Genomic DNA, 20806 nt, shown 5'->3' on the forward strand with positions numbered 1-20806 from the left:
CGTGGGACTTCACAGCTTCATGCGATCCTGGATCCACATACACGCACTTTCTAACAGAGCTCACTGGATGGGAGCCTTTGGCTAACCATAGTTGGGTGGAACAGGTGACTTTGAAGCCATGGTCCACATAAAGCTCTCGGTAATGTATGAGCTGTTGAGTTGGGAGTGGCTTAGCCAGTCACGTGATGTCCACAAGACTTAATAAAACCCCGGCCAGTTGGGTTCGGGGGACCCACGATGAGGCAGGTGGTTGTGAACCCGGTGGATGAACCGGTAATGTGTACTGTGATTGTTAAACCTTTGCTAATAAACCAACTAGTTCTTAATAGCAATGTGTTGCTATGAATTCTTAAGCAAGGAACCCATGAAGCAAATACTTTACAACAGGAAGATGTGATATACAATGAAGTGTGTTATACATTGGGTGTAATATATGGGCAGGTGTATTCTACTAGGAGGTGTTTATACAGAGGGCTGTGTTATATACAGAGTATGTTATACACAAGGCATGTTATACACAGAGCATGTTATATACACTGACTGTCAATGGTAACAATTTAATTTCCGTGGGGATTTCTCCGATGTAGAGGTGAGCAGGGGCTGAAGCAAACACTCAGGTGTGATCAGCTTTTGCCTTTCCTGTTATGTAAGCCAGCAGAAATGCATTAGTTACGAGACCAGCTGTCCAACACTCACATTCAGCTGAACCTCAAAATAACCGGTTTGATAATGTTCAGGTGAATGGAGGTGTCAGAGACGGAAGGAAACTTGCGGAAATATTTTATGCTGCACGCTCTTCCAGCCACTAGCTGGCACGACTTCACTGCAGAAAATCGATCCGCGGCGGAGGATTGACAAATTGAGCGACTGACATTTACAGGCGGGCTTCTGGTATCATGGCGTGTGGTGTTTCTGGGCTTGCCTGGTGTCTTGCGCCAAGCTTTTGCTTATACCGGTTGGACCTCTCTGGTCCGGCACCTTCCCGACCTGACCGGTGCCGGACCAGAGAATTCTCCGAACCACGGGAGGTCAGTGCTGGCGATCGCTGAGTGAGGGAGGAGAGGCGGGGAATGTTGGTGATCGGTCCTTTCTCTGCCTGTCTCGGGTCTGACGGCCCTTCGCAACGAGGAAGCAGAGCAAAATGCTGAGCGTTACGGGAGCACTTAACAGTGAGCGCACAAGCCCACACCCCAGGAAAGTGGCATTTTCCGCAAACTAATTCCGAACCACCAATGTTTCCGGACCAGAGAGTCCCGGACCAGAGAGTCCCGGACCAGAGAGATTCAATCTGTACCAATCAGTTAATACTTTGGCTTCATTTCCCCCCCTCCCCCCCTCCCTGCCCCCTCCTCGCAGACCTGCTCACCTTTACATAAGAACATAAGAAACATAAGAACATAGGAAATAGGAGCTGGAGTAGACCATTCGGCCCCTCGAGTCTGCTCCACCATTCAATAAGATCATGGCTGGTCCAATCTTGGAGGTGTAGGTGATCTCCTCACGAACAATCGTTAGTAGCCAAACCAATGGCTGCTGTTGATGAAATGGTACTACCACTGGAGGGTGGGAAGGAGGTCTCCTCTCAGCTCATTGTCAGCCGTGAGCCCTGGGAGCTCCAAGATCTCTTTGTTGAAATGAGGGAGGGTGTTTTCTAAACACTCGCCATGGCGGAAATCCCTCGAGTGTTCCGCTTGCCCCTTACTTCCGCCCCGGACCCTCGTGTGGTCCCTCTATTGTCTATGTCCCACGCCAGCGTGGCCTCTGGTCGGCGAGTCGCTATTCCTGGCCGTGTCCCTCCTCCTCGGAAAGGTCAGAGATCAACATAAGCAGTTGGGCCTTCCTCACACATCCCACAATGGCTTAGGAGGTTGGAGGGGCGGTCAGCGCTGGGCTCGGACACGCCCAGAACCGGGGCGGGGCCCTCGATCACCGCGCGGCCTCGGCGACCAGGGGCGAGGCTCCGCCTTCTCTCGGCCAGTCGCGGAGCGTGGCTTCGGTCAGGGGAACAGCACTTGCCTCGTTCAGGTATCTCTCCATGTGTCCTGCGGAATGTGGCAGGTTCTCCTGCTCACTGCCGAACGACCGTTTCCCCAACACCTGCCAGAAAAAAAACACACACGCATAGAATCAGAGAAATTTACAGCACGGAAGGAGGCCATTTCGGCCCATCATATCCGCACCGGCCGACAAAGAGCTACCCGGCCTAATCCCACTTTCCAGCTCTCGGTCCGTAGCCCTGCAGGTTACGGCACTTCAGGTGCACATCCAGGTATTTTTTAAATGTGGTGAGGGTTTCTGCCTCTACCACCCTTTCAGGCAGTGAGTTCCAGACCCCCACCACCCTCTGGGTGAAAACATTTCTCCTCAAATCTCCTCTAAACCTCCCCCCAATTACTTTAAATCTATGCCCCCTGGTTGTTGATCCCCCTGCTAAGGGAAACAGGTCCTTCCTATCCACTCTATCCAGGCCCCTCATAATTTTATACACCTCAATCAGGTCTCCCCTCAGCCTCCTCTGTTCCAAAGAAAACAAGCCCAGCCTATCCAATCTTTCCTCATAGCTAGAATTCTCCAGTCCTGGCAACATCCTCGTAAATCTCCTCTGTAACCTCTCTAGAGCAATCACATCTTTCCTGTAATGTGGTGACCAGAACTGCATGCAGTACTCCAGTTGTGGCCTAACCAGTGTTTTATACAGTTCAAGCATAACCTTCCTGCTCTCGTATTCTATGCCTCGTCTAATAAAGGCAAGCATTCAGTATCACATAAAGCATTGAGAGTTTTTAACTGCAGGGGTTGAACACTGAGGTTGATACGTGGAGAGTGCGTTACTGAGCTACGCAGGCTCAGAAATCTCGAGGTTCCATCCATGTGTCAGCCGTGGCTCAGTGGGCAGCACACTCGCCTCTGAGTCAGGAGGTTGTGGGTTGACACTCCCAGTGCACTGCTGAGGGAGCGCCGCACTGTCGGAGGGGCAGTGCTGAGGGAGCGCCGCACTGTCGGAGGGGCAGTACTGAGGGAGCGCCGCACTGTCGGAGGGGCAGTGCTGAGGGAGCGCCGCACTGTCGGAGGGGCAGTACTGAGGGAGCGCCACACTGTCGGAGGGGCAGTACTGAGGGAGCGCCGCACTGTCGGAGGGGCAGTGCTGAGGGAGCGCCGCACTGTCGGAGGGGCAGTGCTGAGGGAGTGCTGCACTGTTGGAGGCGCAGTACTGAGGGAGCGCCGCACTGTCGGAGGGGCAGTGCTGAGGGAGTGCTGCACTGTTGGAGGCGCAGTACTGAGGGAGCGCCTCACTGTCGGAGGGGCCGTCTTTCGGATGAGACGTTAAACAGAGGCCCCGTCTGCTCTCTCAGGTGGACGTAAAAGATCCCATGGCACTATTTCGAAGAAGAGCAGGGGAGTTATCCCCGGTGTCCTGGTACCAATATTTATCCCTCAATCAATTTAACAAAAACAGATTATCTGGTCATTATCACATTGCTGTGTGTGGGAGCTTGCTATGCGCAAATTGGCTGCTGCGTTTCCCACATTACAACAGTGACCGCACTTTCAAAAAGTAGAACGAAAGGAATACTTGCATTTATATAGTGCCTTACACAACCACCGGATGTCTCAAAGCGCTTTACAGCCAATGAAATACTTTTGGAGTGCGGTCATGGTTCTAATGTGGGAAACGCAGCAGCCAATTTGCACACAGCAAGCTCCCACACACAGCAATGTGATCATGACCAGATAATCTGTTTTTGTTAAATTGATTGAGGGATAAATATTGGCCCCAGGACACCGGGGATAACTTCCCTGCTCTTCTTTGAAATAGTGCCATAGGATCTTTTACATCCACCTGAGAGGGCAGATGGGGCCTCGGTTTAACATCTCATCTGAAAGACAGCACCTCCGACAGTGCGGCACTCCATCAGTACCGCCCCTCTGACAGTACGGCGCTCCCTCAGCACTGCCCCTCCGACAGTGCAGCACTCCCTCAGTACTGCCCCTCCGACAGTGCGGCGCTCCCTCAGTACTGCCCCTCCGACAGTGCGGCGCTCCCTCAGTACTGCCCCTCCGACAGTGCGGCGCTCCCTCAGTACTGCCCCTCCGACAGTGCGGCGCTCCCTCAGTACTGCCCCTCCGACAGTGCGGCGCTCCCTCAGTACCGCCCCTCTGACAGTGCGGTTCTCCCTCAGCACTGCCCCTTCCGACAGTGCGGCACTCCCTCAGCACTGCCCCTCCGACAGTGCGGCGCTCCCTCAGTACCGCTCTGACAGTGCGGTGCTCCCTCAGCACTGCCCCTTCCGACAGTGCGGCACTCCCTCAGTACTGCCCCTCCGACAGTGCGGCGCTCCCTCAGTACCGCCCCTCCGATAGTGCGGCACTCCCTCAGTACCGCCCCTCCAACAGTGCGGCGCTCCCTCAGTACCGCCCCTCTGACAGTGCGGTGCTCCCTCAGCACTGCCCCTTCCGACAGTGCGGCACTCCCTCAGTACTGCCCCTCCGACAATGCGGCACTCCCTCAGCACTGCCCCTTCCGACAGTGCGGCACTCCCTCAGTACTGCAGTGGGAGTGTCTGCCTTTAATGTTCAAGTCCCTGGAGTGGGGACATGAACCCACGACCTTTTGGCTCAGAGGCGAGCGTGCTGCCCGCTGAGCCACGGTTGACACTAGAGTAGCCGAAAGGCGTATGGGTGCCGGGCACTGTCCTTGAGCCTTACCCTGTGCAGCAATGTTCTCTGGGATGCCGGGGACGGGGTGGACCTGGCTGCCTCTGCCGGTACCGCGCAGTAGGTCTCCAGTATTAGAAGGTCACAGCTACGAAAGCAGCACTCCTCCACGATGCCTCGGTTCTGCCTGCTCCGTCGACTCACCACTTTGCTGACTGGGGGAACCAGGAAAGTGGAATCGTTAAACGTACAACAATCAATCGGCCCGTCACTCAAACTGTTCAACCTACCTTACATAGGAAACAGGAGCAGGAGTCGGCCATTAGGCCCCTCGAGCCTGCTCCGCCATTCAATAAGATCATGGCTGATCTGATCTTGGCCTCAACTCCACTTCCCTGCTCCCCATAACCCTCCACTCCCTTATCGTTCAAAAATCTCTCTATCTCCTCCTTAAATATACTCAACGACTGAGTCTCCACAGCTCTCTGGGGCAGAGAATTCCAAAGATTCACCACCCTCTGAAAGAAGAAATTCCTCCTCATCTCAGTCCTAAATGGGAGACCCCTTATTCTGATGCCTTCCTTGTATTTCGCTCAAATATTTTCCTTTCTCTCGTTATTCCACACAATTTCATTACCGGTTGAATGAAATACTTTCTACATTTTTGTACAACATGAGCCAGCATCACACACACCCAGGGCAGGTGCAGCACGGGTTAGATACAGAGTAAAGCTCCCTCTACACTGTCCCATCAAACACTCCCAGGGCAGGTACAGCACGGGGTTAGATACAGAATAAAGCTCCCTCTACATTGTCCCATCCCAACACTCCCAGGGCAGGTACAGTATGGGGTTAGATACAGAGTAAAGCTCCCTCTACACTGTCCCATCAAACACTCCCAGGGCAGGTACAGCACGGGGTTAGATACAGAGTAAAGCTCCCTCTACACTGTCCCATCAAACACTCCCAGGGCAGGTACAGCACAGGGTTAGATACAGAGTAAAGCTCCCTCTACACTGTTGCATCAAACACTCCCAGGGCAGGTACAGCACGGGTTAAATACAGAGTAAAGCTCCCTCTACAATGTCCTATCAAACACTCCCAGGGCAGGTACAGCACGGGGTTAGAGACAGAGTAAAGCTTCCTCTACACTGTCCCATCAAACACTCCCAGGGCAGGTACAGCACGGGGTTAGATACAGAGTAAAGCTCCCTCTACACTGTCCCATCAAACACTCCCAGGGCAGGTACAGCACGGGGTTAGATACAGAGTAAAGTTCCCTCTACACTGTCCCATCAAACACTCCCAGTGAATGGGACAGAGTTAGTTACAATGGATTTTATACTTAGAATTATAGAACTATACAGCACAGAAGGTGGCCATTCGCCCATCATGCCTGTGCCAGCTCTGAGAATGAGCGATACAATTATTCCCATTCCCCTGCTGCTTCCCCATTGCCCTACAAATGTTTTCATTTTCAAGTATTTACTCAATTCCCGTTTGAAAGTTACTATTGAATCTGCTCCCACCGCCCTTTCAGGCAGTGCGTTCCCGATCACAACAACTCGCTGGGTAATTTTTTCCCTCATGTCCATTCTGGTTCTTTTGCCAAAGGCCTTAAATCTGCGTCCTCTGGTTACCGACCCTCCTGCCAGTGGAAATACTTTCTCCTTATTTGCTCTATCAAAACCCCTCGTGATTTTGAACACGTCTATTAAATTTCCCCTTAACCTTCTCTGCTCTAATGAGAACAACCTCAGATTCTCCGGTCTCGCCTCATAACTGAAGTCCCTCGTCCCTGGTAGCATGCTTGTAAATCTTTCCAAGGCCTTCACGTCTTTCCTAAAGTGTGGTGCCCAGAATTGGACACAATACTCCAGTTGGTGCCTAAACCGTGTTTTATAAAGGTCCAGCTTAATCTCCTTGCTTTTATACTCTATGCCTCTATTTATAAAACCTGTTTACGTTTTTTTTTAACTAACTGGGATTGTCTTCTACATGGAAAAAGTGCATCGTAACTATGAGGTGTTCAAGCCCTAGGTGATGCAAGCTACATCGAATGGTTACAGCACAGAAGGAGGCCATTCGGCCCGTCGAGCCGGTGCCGGCTCTCTGCAAGAGCACCTCAGCCAGTCCCATGCCCCCGCCCTTTCCCGGGAGCCCTGCAGTATTTTCTCCTTCAGGAACTTATCCAACTCCCTTTTGAAAGCCACGATTGAGTCTCAGGCAGCGCATTCCAGATCCTAACCACTCGCTGCGTAAAAACGTTTTTCCTCATGTCGCCTTTGGTTCCTCTGCCAATCGCCTTAAATCTGTGTCCTCTGGTTCTCGACCCTTCCACCAATAGGAACAATTTCTCTCTCTCTCTACTCTGTCCAGACCCCTCCATACTAATGAAGACATTAGGAGTAAGAAGTGAAATCAGGGGGCATCTTTTCACCACAAGGCTGGAGGATTTATGGAATAGGCTACCACGAAAGGATACTGAAGGGGACAGTGTGTAAACGGGTTGAAGAGAGAAGGGATTGGCGATGTTAATCTCTGAAAAGGAACAGGGCTGTTCCTGATTCTAGAAAATTCTCATTTTTCCAATAGTGGAAGATCAGGCAAGGAGCTGGAGGGTGTAGAGGGGATATCACCACCGCCACCAACAATTTGCATTTATATAGTCCCAAGGTGCTTCACAGGGGTATTATAAGGCAAAATGTTTGATACCGAGCCACAAACGGAGAAATTAGTGATGACCAACAGCTTGGTCAAAGAGCTAGGTTTTAAGGAGCGTCTTAAAGGTGGAAAGAGAGGCAGAGAGGTCAAGGCAGGTGTAATGTATGCATCTATGTGCATGCTCACAGGTTGGTTGAGCTGTTGAGTTGGGCTAGTCATGTGATGTTCACAAGACTCAATAAAACCCCAGCCAGTTGGGTTCGGGGGATCCATGATGAGGCAGGTGGTTGTGAGCCTGATGGATGAACTGGTGATGTGTAGTGTGATTGTTAAACCTTTGCTAATAAACCAACTAATTCTTAATAGCAATGTGTTGCTATGAATTTTTAAGCAAAGAACCCATGAAGGTGTGAACTACAGTAAAGTATGTTATACATTGGGTTTGATATATGGGCAGGTGTATTCTACTGGGAGATCTGGAGGCTGTGTTATATACAGGGTACGTTGTACACAGAGTATGTTATATACAAGGTATGTTATATACAGGATATGTTATACACAGGGTATGTTATACACAGGGTATGTTATACACTGACTGTCAATGGTAACAATATAATTTCTGTGGGGATTTCTCCGAGGTGAGCAGGGGATTTTAAGGCTGGAGCAAAATCTTCGCTAGTTCTTAATAGCAATGTGTTGCTATGAATTCTTAAACAAAGAACCCATGAAGCAAATACATTACAGAGCTCGGGGCCCAGGCAGCTGAAGGCACTGCCACCAATGGTGGAGTGATTTTAATCATGGATGCTCAAGGGGGCAGAATTAGAGGAGCGCAGACATCTCGCGGGGTAGGGCTGGAGGAGATTACAGAGACCATGCTGGGGCCGTTGAATCTGCCAATTAGCTCTCTATGAAATGCCGTAATCTGTCGAGCTAAGGATGAAGCCCATGTAAATATGCCCCGTTGAACTCGCAAAAGACTAAATACACCCAGTCAGCACGTGTCATGAACTGCAAATATAACTTAACTTAACTGTAAATATAACTTAACTTGCGTGTAAATATAACTTAACTTAATGGGGAGTTCTCCCCGGTCTCCTGGCCAATATTTATCCCTCAGCCAACATCAATAAAACAGATGATCTGGTCATTATCACATTGCAGTTTGTGGGAACGTGCTGTGCACAAGTTGGCTGCAATGTTGGCCTTTATAACAACAATGCCTGCAGTTCATTAGCTGCAAAGTGTTTCGGGGCATCCTGAGAATATGATAAGGTGCTATAGAAATGCAAGATCTTTCATTCTCCAAGGGGAATGGTTACTTGAGAAAATTACCACAGAAAAGTACCACAAGGCTGAGCAAGTCAGAGGCTGGGTATTCTGTGGCGAGTGGCTCACCTCCTGACTCCCCCAAAGCCTTCCCACCATCTACAAGGCTCAAGTCAGGAGTGTGATGGAACACTCCCCACTTGCCTGGATGAGTTGCAGCTCCAACAACACAAGAAGCTCAACACCATCCAGGACAAAGCAGCCCGTTTGATCGGCACGCTACCCACCACCTTCAACACTCACTCCCTCCACCACCGGCGCACCATGGCTGCAGTGTGCACCATCTACAAGATGCACTGCAGCAACTCGCCAAGGCTTCTTTTGCAGCACCTCCCAAACCCGTGACCTCTACCACCTAGAAGGACAAGGGCAGCAGGCGCATGGGAACACCACCACCTCCACGTTCCCCTCCCAGTCACACACCATCCCGACTGGGAAATATATCGGCCGTTCTTTCATCGTTGCTGGGTCAAAATCCTGGAACTCCCTCCCTAACATCACTGTGGGAGCACCTTCACCACACGGACTGCAGCGGTTCAAGAAGGCGGCTCACCACCACCTTCTCAAGTGGCAATTAGGGATGGGCAATAAATGCCGGCCTTGCCAGCGACGCCCACATCCCAAGAGCGAATAAAAACATTTTGCAGCCCGATGACATCATAGGGACCCGACTGTAATTTGAACTGCAGGGGAATTGAGGGATATGGGGATCGGGTGGCAGGGAGGGAGCCAGCAGTGTCTGCAACAGTGCGAAAAGAGGAAACATTTTAAAAACTAAAGTAATTCAACCTAAGGCAGACTTGCTACAAGTTCAAGAAACAATGGTCAGAACCCATCCAATCAATGACAACGAATGGACAGAGCCCATCCAATCAATGACAACGAATGGACAAAACCCATCCAATCAATGACAATGAATGGACAGAACCCATCCAATCAATGATAATGAATGGACAGAGCCCATCCAATCAATGATAGCGAATGGACAGAACCCATTCCATCAATGATAATGAATGGACAGAACCCATCCAATCAATGATTACGAATAGACAGAAACCATCCAATCAATGATTACGAATGGACAGCACCCATCCAATCAATGATAGCGAATGGACAGATCCCATCCAATCAATGATAACGAATGGACAGAACCCATCCAATCAATAATAACGAATGGACAGAACCCATCCAATCAATGAGAATGAATGGGCAGAAACCATCCAATCAATGGAAGCGAAAATCTGGTGCCTTTTGTCATGGGCAGCCAATTTTATCCCCGGGCAGCAAGTGGACAATCTCTCGCAATGATGTTCTCATAATCGATATATATATATATTTTTAAATGGGGAGTGCAGTGATACTGAGCGCTGGACTAAGACTCAGGGTGGGGGAAAGGGGCAGGTGTAGTATCAAATCTCACTTCAATCACTTGCAGAAGTGAAGCCTATTGAAGAGGAGGGCACCCAGGAATGGTTGCAACACCTTCCAGCAAGCTTGGGTATGGGACATACTACGGGAAGGAGGTCCCTTGAGATAGTCCGGGGCATTGAGGTAGTCCGGGAATGGGCTGCGTGTCAACCCTCCTCACTGCAAGCCAGACAGAGAGGGGGATCCAAAAACCATAGAACAAGTTGGGGAATGTACCTAAAGGACGCCTCTAATATGTTGTCTTCAAATCCCTCCATGGCCTCACCCCTTCCCTATCCCTGTAACCTCCTCCAGCCCCACTCTAATGTACATCTCTGTGAGTATGCTCACTGGTTGGGTCGAGCTGTTGAGTTGGGAGTGGCTTAGCCATTCACATGATGTTCACAAGACTCAATAAAACCCCGGCCAGTTGGCTTCGGGGGATCCACGATGGGGCAGGTGGTTGTGAGCCTGGTGGATGAACCGGTAATGTGTAGTGTGATTGTTAAACCTTTGCTAATAAACCAACTAGTTCTTAATAGCAATGTGTTGCTATGAATTCTTAAGCAAAGAACCCATGAAGCAAATACATTACACCCACAATGCTCCGAGATCGCTGCGCTCCTCTAATTCTGTCCTCCTGAGCATCCCTGATTATAATCGCTCCACCATTGGTGGCCGTGCCTTCTGTTGCCTAGGCCCCAAGCTCTGGAACTCCCTCCCTAAACCTCTCCGCCTCTCTTTTCTCCTTTAAGACGATTCTTAAAACCTACCTCTTTGACCGACATTTTGGTCGCCTGCGCTAATATCTCCTTACGTTAAAGGCGCTATATAAATGCAAGTTTGTCGTTGTGCACTTTTCTCCTCTCTGTACTCTGAGTTGATCCTGTGCTTCAGGGAGAGGTACAGGCTGCTACTTAGCGTTGCGTCTAGGTTTTGTGATGTTTAAAGATTAAAATAAAGTGCGTTCTCACCAAAATAAAAGCCCCTTTCAGCGCAGATGAACTGCAGTGTGTCCACGAGTTCCGATCCACACAGCGTCTCCTCCGTCCGCGCCTCCGATGGCCCCATGCAAACAGTCAGAGCAAGCAAGACGCAGAGTGGCTGCACGGGGCTCCTCGACACAGCTACCTAGGAAAGGGAAAGAGATTTTTGCCTCAGTTGACCTTTGTCGAACCTCGCCACCCTGGCTCTCAGGACCACTCAGGCCCCGCTCCCCTCGATCTTCTGTTCCTTGGGCTGACGACGGGCTTTTTAAAACCCAATTATATCACCTTATCTCTCCGTGTCTGCTCCAGAATCCCCGTCCCTGTCTTCCAATCCCTCCGTGCTGTCGGTCCATCTTACCTCTCTCTACAATCTTCTCCAATCCTGCCCCCCGCCCCCCCACTCTAACCCCCTGCTCTCCAGACCCTGGGTGCCTTTCCCTTCAATCTGCTCCACCATCAACGGTCAAATCTTTATCCACATCGTCTCTGCTTTCTGGAATTCTCCTTCTAAACTCCTTCGTCTCACTGGGTCTCAATCACCACCTTCAAAAGCCACCTTCAAAACTGGTTAGGTGCCCTTTGTGGGACAGTCTCTTACACACCTCAATCTGGCAGAACGTTAAGAAGCTCCTCTTAACCACCATCAGTGAAATAGTAATAACCAGTCAGTGGGATTTTACCAAGCAGTCTTGGTGAGATATTACTAACCACCATCAGTGAGATAGTAATAACCAGTCAGTGGGATTTTACTAAGCAGTCTCGGTGAGATATTACTAACCACTGTCAGTGAGATATTACTAACCATTGTGGTATTACTAACCACTGCGCTATGTGTGCGCACTAGGCCCGTGCAGCAGAGCAGGTCTCCAGTCGTCCTGGTTAACCCTTGCCACTGGACCAAGACCTCGCTCTGTCAAGCCCGTGTGGTGGCTGGTGTGCAATGGTCACCCCACGTTAAAAAAATCCACCCACAGGCATCTTCCAACCCCTCAATTGGAGTTCAGGACTGGAACATCGGGTCCTTCATTGAAACATCTGTGAACTCATGTGGAATCAAGTCACCCTCGTTCGAGGGACCGCCTATGGTGATGGTGACTGACCTCAATAGGGTTAGCATCTCTGGTTGTGTCATCACATGACCTCCTGCCATTGGTCACCCGACATGTCCATCCTCATGGAGCTCCGCCTCCCCATGGCTAACAGTCAATAGACTCGCATTATCTGACTTGTTTTTATTCATTTCTGGGATGTAGGTGTCGCTGGCATTTATTGCCCATCCCTAATTGCCCCTTGAGAAGGTGGTGGTGAGCCACCTTCTTGAACCGCTGCAGTCCGTGTGGTGAAGGTGCTCCCACAGTGCTGTGAGGGAGGGAGTTCCAGGATTGTGACCCAGTGACGATGAAGGAACGGCCGATATATTTCCAAGTCAGGATGGTGTGTGTGACTTGGAGGGGAACGTGGAGGTGGTGGTGTTCCCATGTGCCTGCTGCCCTTGGTGTTCGAAATCATGAGGGGTCTGGACAGAGCAGAGAGAGAGAAACTGTTCCCATTGGCGGAAGGGTCGGGAACCAGAGGACACAGATTTAAAGCGAATGGCAGCAGAACCAGAGGCGACGTGAGGGAAAACATTTTTACGCAGCGAGTGGTTAGGATCTGGAATGCGCTGCCTGAGAGGGTGCTGGAGGCAGACTCAATCGTGGCTTTCAAAAGGGAGTTGGATCAGTACCTGAGATAATTTTATTTGCCGGGCTATGGGGAAAGGGCGGGGGGAGTGGGACTGGCTGAGGTGCTCTTGCAGAGAGCCGGCACAGGCTCGACGGGCCGAATGGCCTCCTTCTGTGCTGTAACCATTCTGTGATTCTATGTGATACTCTACGTCATTGGCTCTAAAGCACTTTGGGACATCTGGTGATCGTGAAACGCTCTGTAGAAATACAATACTTTCTTTACTCCTTTTGAGCATGGCTTCCAAATGATTTTGCCCTATAACCAATGCTGTATTGTAAAACAGTCACACTTGGAGCATTGCGCACACTTCTGGCCTCCATATCTCAAGACGAACGTGGAGCCAATGGAGAAGGCGCAGAAAAGGAGTTACAAGGATGATACCAGGACTGAGAGGCGACAACTATCTCGAAAGACTGAACAGGCTGGGTCTCTTTACTCTAGAAAGGGACGACTGAGGGGTGACCTAATAGAGGTCTTTAAAATTATGAAAGGGTTCGATTGGGTAGACACAGAGAAGATTTTTCCATGTGGGCGAATCCAAAATTTGGGGTCATAAATATAAGAAAGTCGTTATTAATTCCACTGAGGGAGAAGGGAATAGAGAGTTCCTCGTATAGAGTTAGATGAGGAAAGACGGGAGGAGGCTCGAGTGGCCTGTTTCTGTGTCCTATATCCTGTGTAATCCAATAAGGAATTCAAGAGTAACTTCTTTACCCAGAGAGCGGTGAGAATGTGGAACTCGCTGCCACAGGGAGGGGTTGAGGCGAATAGTATCGATGTATTTAAGGGGAAGCTGGATAAGCACATGAGGGAGAAAGGAATAGAAGGATATGGTGATGGGGTGAGATGGAGAGGGGTGGGAGGGGGCTGGTGTGGGGCATAAACCCCGGCACGGAGCGGTGGGGCCCAGTGGCCTGTTTCTGGGCTGTAACTTCCATTAGTGACCGTGCCTTCAGCTGCCTGGGCCCCAAGCTCTGGAATTCCCTGCCTAAACCTCTCCTCCTCTCTACCTCTCCCTCCTTCAATAGTGTTAAGATAATATCAAGGGTACTTCACCACTGAGTGACACAGGGCGAACAGTACTGGGTCCCTGAGCGACAATAACTTGCAAGGTCCCGGTTGCATTTAAAGCCTAACCTCTTCAGACAGCTGACACTGTCGACAACACAGCAGTGAACCGCACTGATACACCATTAGAATCTGCAGCGACAACACCACGCTGTGGAGTTAACCCATTGAGCGCTGCGTGTTCTGAGAGAAACAGGGACATGTTCAAACTGCCCGCTGACCAATCTAACAAACATTGGGAGAACCAGCTGGTCAGGAGGTTTGATGGCCGCTGTAAGCATTTTCTGACACAAACAACAGCAACAAAAACAACCTGTATTTATATAGCACCTTTAATGTTGTGAAATGTCCCAAGGAGCTTCACAGGAGTGTTATAAGATGAAACAATTGACACTGAGCCGCATAAGGAGAAATTAGGGCAGGAAAGAGATCGGTTTTAAGAAGCGTCTTGAAGGAGGAGAGAGAGATAGAGAGGCGGAGAGGTTTAGGGAGGGAGTTCCAGAGCTTGGGGCCCAGGCAACAGAAGGCACGGCCACCGATGGTGGAGCAATTATAATCAGGGATGCTCAAGAGGACAGGATTAGAGGAGCGCAGACATCTCGGGGGGGGGGGGGTTTGTGGGGCTGGAGGAGATTACAGAGATAGGGAGGGGCGAGGCCATGGAGGGATCTGAATATAAGGAGGAGAATTTTGAAATTGAGGTGTTGCTTAATCGGAAGCCAATGTACATCGGCGAGCACAGGGGGTGATAGGTGAGTGAGACTCGGTGTGAGTTAGGACACGGGGCAGCGAGCACAGGGGGTGATGGGTGAGCGGGACTTGGTGCGAGTTAGGACACGGGGCAGTGAGCACAGCGGGTGATGGGTGAGCGGGACTCGGTGCGAGTTAGGACACGGGGCAGCGAGCACAGTGGGTGATGGGTGAGTGGGATTTGGTGCGAGTTATGACACGGGGCAGCGAGCACAGGGGGTGATGGGTGAGTGAGACTTGGTGCGAGTTATGACACGGGGCAGCGAGCACAGGGGGTGATGGGTGAGTGAGACTTGGTGCGAGTTATGACACGGGGCAGCAAGCACAGGGGGTGATGGGTGAGTGGGACTTGGTGCGAGTTAGGACACGGGGCAGCGAGCACAGGGGGTGATGGGTGCGCGGGATTCAGTGCGAGTTAGGACACGAGCTGCTGAATTTTGGATCACCTCTAGTTTACGTAGTGAACCGCAAATGTTCAGCAGAATAATCCTTTAAAAAAAATCTCACTCCCCTCCAATCCAATCCACGGTCCCTATCTCTCCTGAAGGCACTGACTCTTGCTTGGGTAGGGTTCCATGAGTACCAGTTATCTCCGACCATTTCGATCTCGAGAATGACTTCTCAGAAGGGGCCATAAAGAAGAGCTATCAAGTGGAGAATGAGGTGGTGAGAGGGTTATCAGGGAAATGGTGAGGCGAGGGTTTATCAGAGAGATAGTGGAGGCGTCATCAAGTGTATCGTGAAGGGGTTTCCTAAATAAAAACACTGACTACCCTTCCAAATAATTCATTGGCTGTAAAGCATTTTGTGGATGTGAAGGGTTCTATATCAATGCCAGTTCTTTCTTTATTTTCTTTCTATTTTCTGTTTCTGTCTTAGATTTCCAACATTTGCAGTTCTTTTAATCTATCTGACACACACAGGATGCAATATTTATTCTGTGCCAGTCTATTGAGATGTCTTATAAGAACACGAGAATTAGGGGCAGGAGTCGGCCACAAGGCCCCTTCTGCGGGAAACGTGGAAAATTTCTAAACGGGGTAAATGTCTCATCTGAAAGACGGCACCTCTGACAGTGCGGCGTTCCCTCAGCACTGTACTGCGAGTGTCAGCTTAGATTTTTCTTGCTCAAGTCCCTGGAGTGGGGACTTGAAGCCACAACCTTCTGACTCGGAGGCGAGAGAGTGCTGCTCACTGAGCCACAGCTGACACTGTGTGTGGGAGCTTGCTGTGCGCAAATTGGCTGCCGCGTTTCTCACATTATAACAGTGACTACACTCCAGAAGTACTTCATTGGCTGTAATTTCCTTCTTTCTTTCCTTCTTTCTTCACAGGCACGAGGGGCCGAACGGAGAATTGTTTTACGCAGCGTGTTGTTGTGATCAGGAACGCGCTGTCTGAAGGAGCCCGTGGGAGCAGGTTCAATAGGGAAATTGGATAAATATTTGAAAAGATAAATTTGCAGGGCTATGGGGAAAGAGCAAGGGGGAGTGGAACTAATTGGATCGCTCCTTGCCAGCTTTCGGATGAGACATTAAACCGAGGGCCCCGTCTGCCCTCTAAGATGGATGTAAAAGATCCCAGGGCACTATTTCGAAGAAGAGCAGGGGAGTTATCCCCGGTGTCCTGGGACCAATATTTATCCCTCAATCAACATAACAAAAAAAGGATTATCTGGTGATTATCACATTGCTGTTTGTGAGAGCTTGCTGTGCACAAATTGGCTGCTGCGTTTCCCACATTACAACAGTGACCACACTCCAAAAAGTACTTCATTGGCTGTAAAGCGCTTTGAGACATCTGGTGGTCGTGAAAGGCGCTATATAAATGCAAGTCTTTCTTTCTTGCACAGGCACGATGGGCCGAATGGCCCCCTTCTGCACGGTACCATTCTATGAATTTATTTCATGCAGAATGCTCTGGGACACCTTTTCCCCGTGACGATTCGGAGAAGGCGAAATCCCTGCAGAGTAATTGTGAAAGAAATTGCCCAAAACCCTTGAGAGGTCCGAAGTTACCTTAAAGGGGTGCGTCCCCGTGAACGAGGGGACCTGCTGGCTCCCACTGAAGCTCAGGGCATGGCGCCTTCCCATTGTGGAGCGGCTCACTGTACCAGGCACCAGCCAGCGAGAGCTGCATGGAGCAGCCAAGACCCAGAATAACACGGGGTCAGCAGCTACAGCCAACGTTATCGAGCTGTGTGTCTGCAGGACTTTGCTCTGCTGAGGTTGCTGGCCTGGCTGTGTGTGTGTGTGTGTGTGTGTGTGTATATGTGTGTGTGTGAGGGAGGGGCTGGGCGAGATCATCATTATAGGCAGTCCCTCGGGATCGAGGAAGACTTGCTTCCACTCTACAAATGAGTCCTTAGGTGGCTGAACAATCCAATACTGTTATGTATGCACGCCTACAATGTTATGATGTAATGTTATGATGTACTGTAACATTGAATATTCCTTCGCCCTGTACACACCTTACCTGTACACCAGGGGGTGCTGCTGCTGGAGACCTAAGGGTTACCTGCACAATGCAGGTAACCCAGTATAAAAGGTAACCCACCTCTTAGTGTCCTCACTCTAGGAGCTGCTATAAAGAACTACAGTCTGTACAGTTTAAGTACCATGCCCCTGCCTTGTGGAGTCATTAACAAGGTGCCTACATACACAATAATACCGAGCCACAGTCTCTGTCACAGGTGGGACAGACAGTGGTTGAGGGAAGGGGAGGGTGGGACTGGTTTGCTGCATGCTCCTTCCTCTGTCTGCGCTTGGTTTCTGCATGCTCTCGGTGACGAGACTCGAGGTGCTCAGCGCCCTCCCGGATGCACTTCCTCCGCTTAGGGCGATCTTTGGCCAGGGACTCCCAGGTGTCAGTGGGGATGTTGCACTTTATCAGGGAGGCTTTAAGGGTGTGTCCTTGAAACGTTTCCTCTGCCCACCTTTGGCTCATTTGCCGTGAAGGAGTTCCGAGTAGAGCGCTTGCTTTGGGAGTCTCTTGTTGAGCATGCGGACAATGTGGCCCGCCCAGCGGAGCGGAGGTGACGGCAGTGTATCTGCCATCAGCCAGCGGACAAATTAGTACACTTTGCACATCGATCTTACAGCCCAGAGACAGGCTATTCAGCCGTGGCTCAGTGGGCAGCACTCTCTCGCCGCTGAGTCACAAGGTTATGGGCTCAAGTCCCACTCCAGGGACTTGAGGACATCAAAATATCTGGCCTGACACTCTGAGGGAGCGCCGCACTGTCAGAGGTGCCATCTTTCAGATGAGACGTTAAACCGAGGCCCCGTCTGCTCTCTCAGGTGGATGTAAAAGATCCCATGGTGCTGTTTCGAAGAAGAGCAGGGGAGTTATCCCAGGTGTCCTGGGGCCAATATTTATCCCTCAACCAACATAATAAAAACAGATTATCTGGGTCATTATCACGTTGCTGTGTGTGGGAGCTTGCTGTGCGCAAATTGGCTGCTGCGTTTCCCACATTGCAACAGTGACTACACTCCAAAAAAGTACTTCATTGGCTGTAAAGTGTTTTGAGACGTCTGATGGTCGTGAAAGGTGCTATATAAATGCAAGTCTTTCTTTCATTCGACCGAACAGGTCTGTGCCGGGGTTTATGCTCCACACCAGCCCCCTCCCACCCTTCTTCATCTCACCCCATCATCATATCCTTCCATTCCTTGCTCCCTCACGTACCTATCCAGCCTCCCCTTAAATGGATCTATACAATTCACCTTGACCACTCCCTGTGGCAGCGAGTTCCACATTCTCACCGCTTTCTGGGGTAAAGAAATTTCTCCTGAGTTCCCCATTGGGTTTATTCGCTACTGTCTTACATTAGTGGAGGGTGGAAGATGGGAGGCCGGCCAGGAGTGCGTTGGAATAGTCGAGTCCAGCGGTCACAAAGGCACGGGCGAGGGTTTCAGCGGCGAGTGAGCTGAGGCAAGGGGCGGAGGCGGGCGATGTTACGGAGGGAGGAAGAGGCGGTATTGGTGACGGTGCGGAGATATGGTCGGCTGCTCATCCCAAGATCGAATGCGCCACCAACGCTGTGAATGGCTTGGTTCAGCTACCTCCCTGGACAGTATCCAGGGCGTCCCCCTCACCAGCGGGAACACATTCTCTATGTCTACCCTCGCAAAACCCGCCATGGTTTTAACGGAGCGACTTCCCTGCCAACGAATTTGGTTTCCATATTTACGAAAGGATATTTTTGCTTTGGAGGCAGTTCAGAGAAGGTTCACTCGGTTGATTCCGGGGATGAGGGGGTTGGCTTATGAGGAAAGGTTGAGTAGGTTGGGCCTCTACTCATTGGAATTCAGAAGAATGAGAGATGATCTTATCGAAACGTATAAGATTATGAGGGAGCTTGACAAGGTGGAAGCAGAGAGGATGTTTCCACTGATGGGGGAGACTAGAACTAGAGGGCACGATCTTAGAATAAGGGGCCGCCCATTTAAAACTGAGATCAGGAGAAATTTCATCTCTCAGAGGGTTGTAAATCTGTGGATTTCGCTGTCTCAGAGAGCTGTGGAAGCTGGGACATTGAATAAATTTAAGACAGAAATAGACAGTTTCTTAAACAATAAGGGGATAAGGTGTTATGGGGAGCGGGCGGGGAAGTGGAGCTGAGTCCATGATCAGATCAGCCATGATTGTATTGAATGGTGGAGCAGGCTCGAGGGGCCGAATGGCCTACTTCTGTTCCTATTTCTTATGTTCTAGACGGAGAGCTGCGTAAAAGACCGCTCGAGGGGTAGAAGTTCGTTATAGATGGGTTTGAGGCGGTGACACCCCTGGTCACCAATTTTAGCGCTGGGCGGGATATTCACTATTGGCGGCCCAAGAGGGGGAGCACGTTACTCTCGGGGCGCTAACAAGGCGGCATCCTTGCGCCTAAAGGGGAGGTGCGGTTGACCAGCTCAAAACCCGCAGAGAAAGCAAAACGGGTCAGTAATGTCATTTAAAATTGTGATATATTCTTTATGACGTCACTAAAGCACACAGACGCAAGATGGCTCCAATCTGCGGAACTTTTCAGTTCAGCCAAGTGTGCTTGTAATTCACTTTGGATTTTTTAGCTACGCTGCGAAACAAAGAACCTCCCAAAATCGCTCTGTCGGTTGGCTGGATCATCCACCAACAAAAACTTCAGCTAGGGAATCCAGAAATGCAATCCTAGGTCGCCGGGTGTGATATATTCTCTCGTCATCATCATCGGCAGTCCTTCAAAATCGAGGAAGACTTGCTTCCACTCTAAAAGTAAGTTCTCAGGTGACTGAGCAGTCCAATACGAGAGCCACAGTCCCTGTCACAGGTGGGACAGACAGTGGTTGAAGGAAAGGGAGGGTGGGACTGGTTTGCCGCACGCTCCTTCCGCTGCCTGCGCTTGGTTTCTGCATGCTCTCGGCGACGAGACTCGAGGTGCTCAGCGCCCTCCCGGATGCACTTCCTCCACTTAGGGCGGTCTTTGGCCAGGGACTCCCAGATATAAAAGGGGTCAGAGAATCTAGTAAGGAGGAGGAACTGAGGGAAATCCTTATTAGTCGGGAAATTGTGTTGGGGAAATTGATGGGATTGAAGGCCGATAAATCCCCAGAGCCTGATGGACTGCATCCCAGAGTACTTAAGGAGGTGGCCTTGGAAATAGTGGATGCATTGACAGTCATTTTCCAACATTCCATTGACTCTGCATCAGTTCCTATCGAGTGGAGGGTAGCCAATGTAACCGCACTTTTTAAAAAAGGAGGGAGAGAGAAAACAAGGAATTATAGACCGGTCAGCCTGACCTCAGTAGTGGGTAAAATGATGGAATCAATTATTAAGGATGTCATAGCAATGCATTTGGAAAATGGTGACATGATAGGTCCAAGTCAGCATGGATTTGTGAAAGGGAAATCATGCTTGACAAACCTTCTGGAATTTTTTGAGGATGTTTCCAGTAAAGTGGACAAGGGAGAACCAGTTGATGTGGTATATTTGGAATTTCAGAAGGCTTTCGACAAGGTCCCACACAAGAGATTAATGTGCAAAGTTAAAGCACATGGGATTGGGGGTAGTGTGCTGACGTGGATTGAGAACTGGTTGTCAGACAGGAAGCAAAGAGTAGGAGTAAATGGGTACTTTTCAGAATGGCAGGCAGTGACTAGTGGGGCCCCAGCTGTTTACACTGTACATTAATGATTTAGACGAGGGGATTAAATGTAGTATCTCCAAATTTG

The 20806-nt window shown here is 50.2% G+C and overlaps 1 protein-coding gene across 1 annotated transcript; it reads right to left on the minus strand.

Moving 5' to 3' along the window:
• Positions 1 to 1926: 1926 nt before the first annotated feature.
• On the minus strand, positions 1927 to 16684 carry LOC139230304 (insulin-like growth factor 2). The gene is made up of 4 exons (XM_070862129.1): positions 16610 to 16684; positions 11031 to 11187; positions 4708 to 4871; positions 1927 to 2097 (listed from the first exon to the last, which is right to left on the minus strand). Exons 1-4 carry the CDS (start codon positions 16682 to 16684, stop codon positions 1927 to 1929), a joined length of 567 nt encoding a protein of 188 aa, XP_070718230.1.
• Between the last annotated feature and the right edge of the window lie 4122 nt (positions 16685 to 20806).

Source organism: Pristiophorus japonicus, chromosome 19 (genome assembly GCF_044704955.1).
Source record: "Pristiophorus japonicus isolate sPriJap1 chromosome 19, sPriJap1.hap1, whole genome shotgun sequence".
Lineage (NCBI taxonomy): Eukaryota > Metazoa > Chordata > Chondrichthyes > Pristiophoridae > Pristiophorus > Pristiophorus japonicus.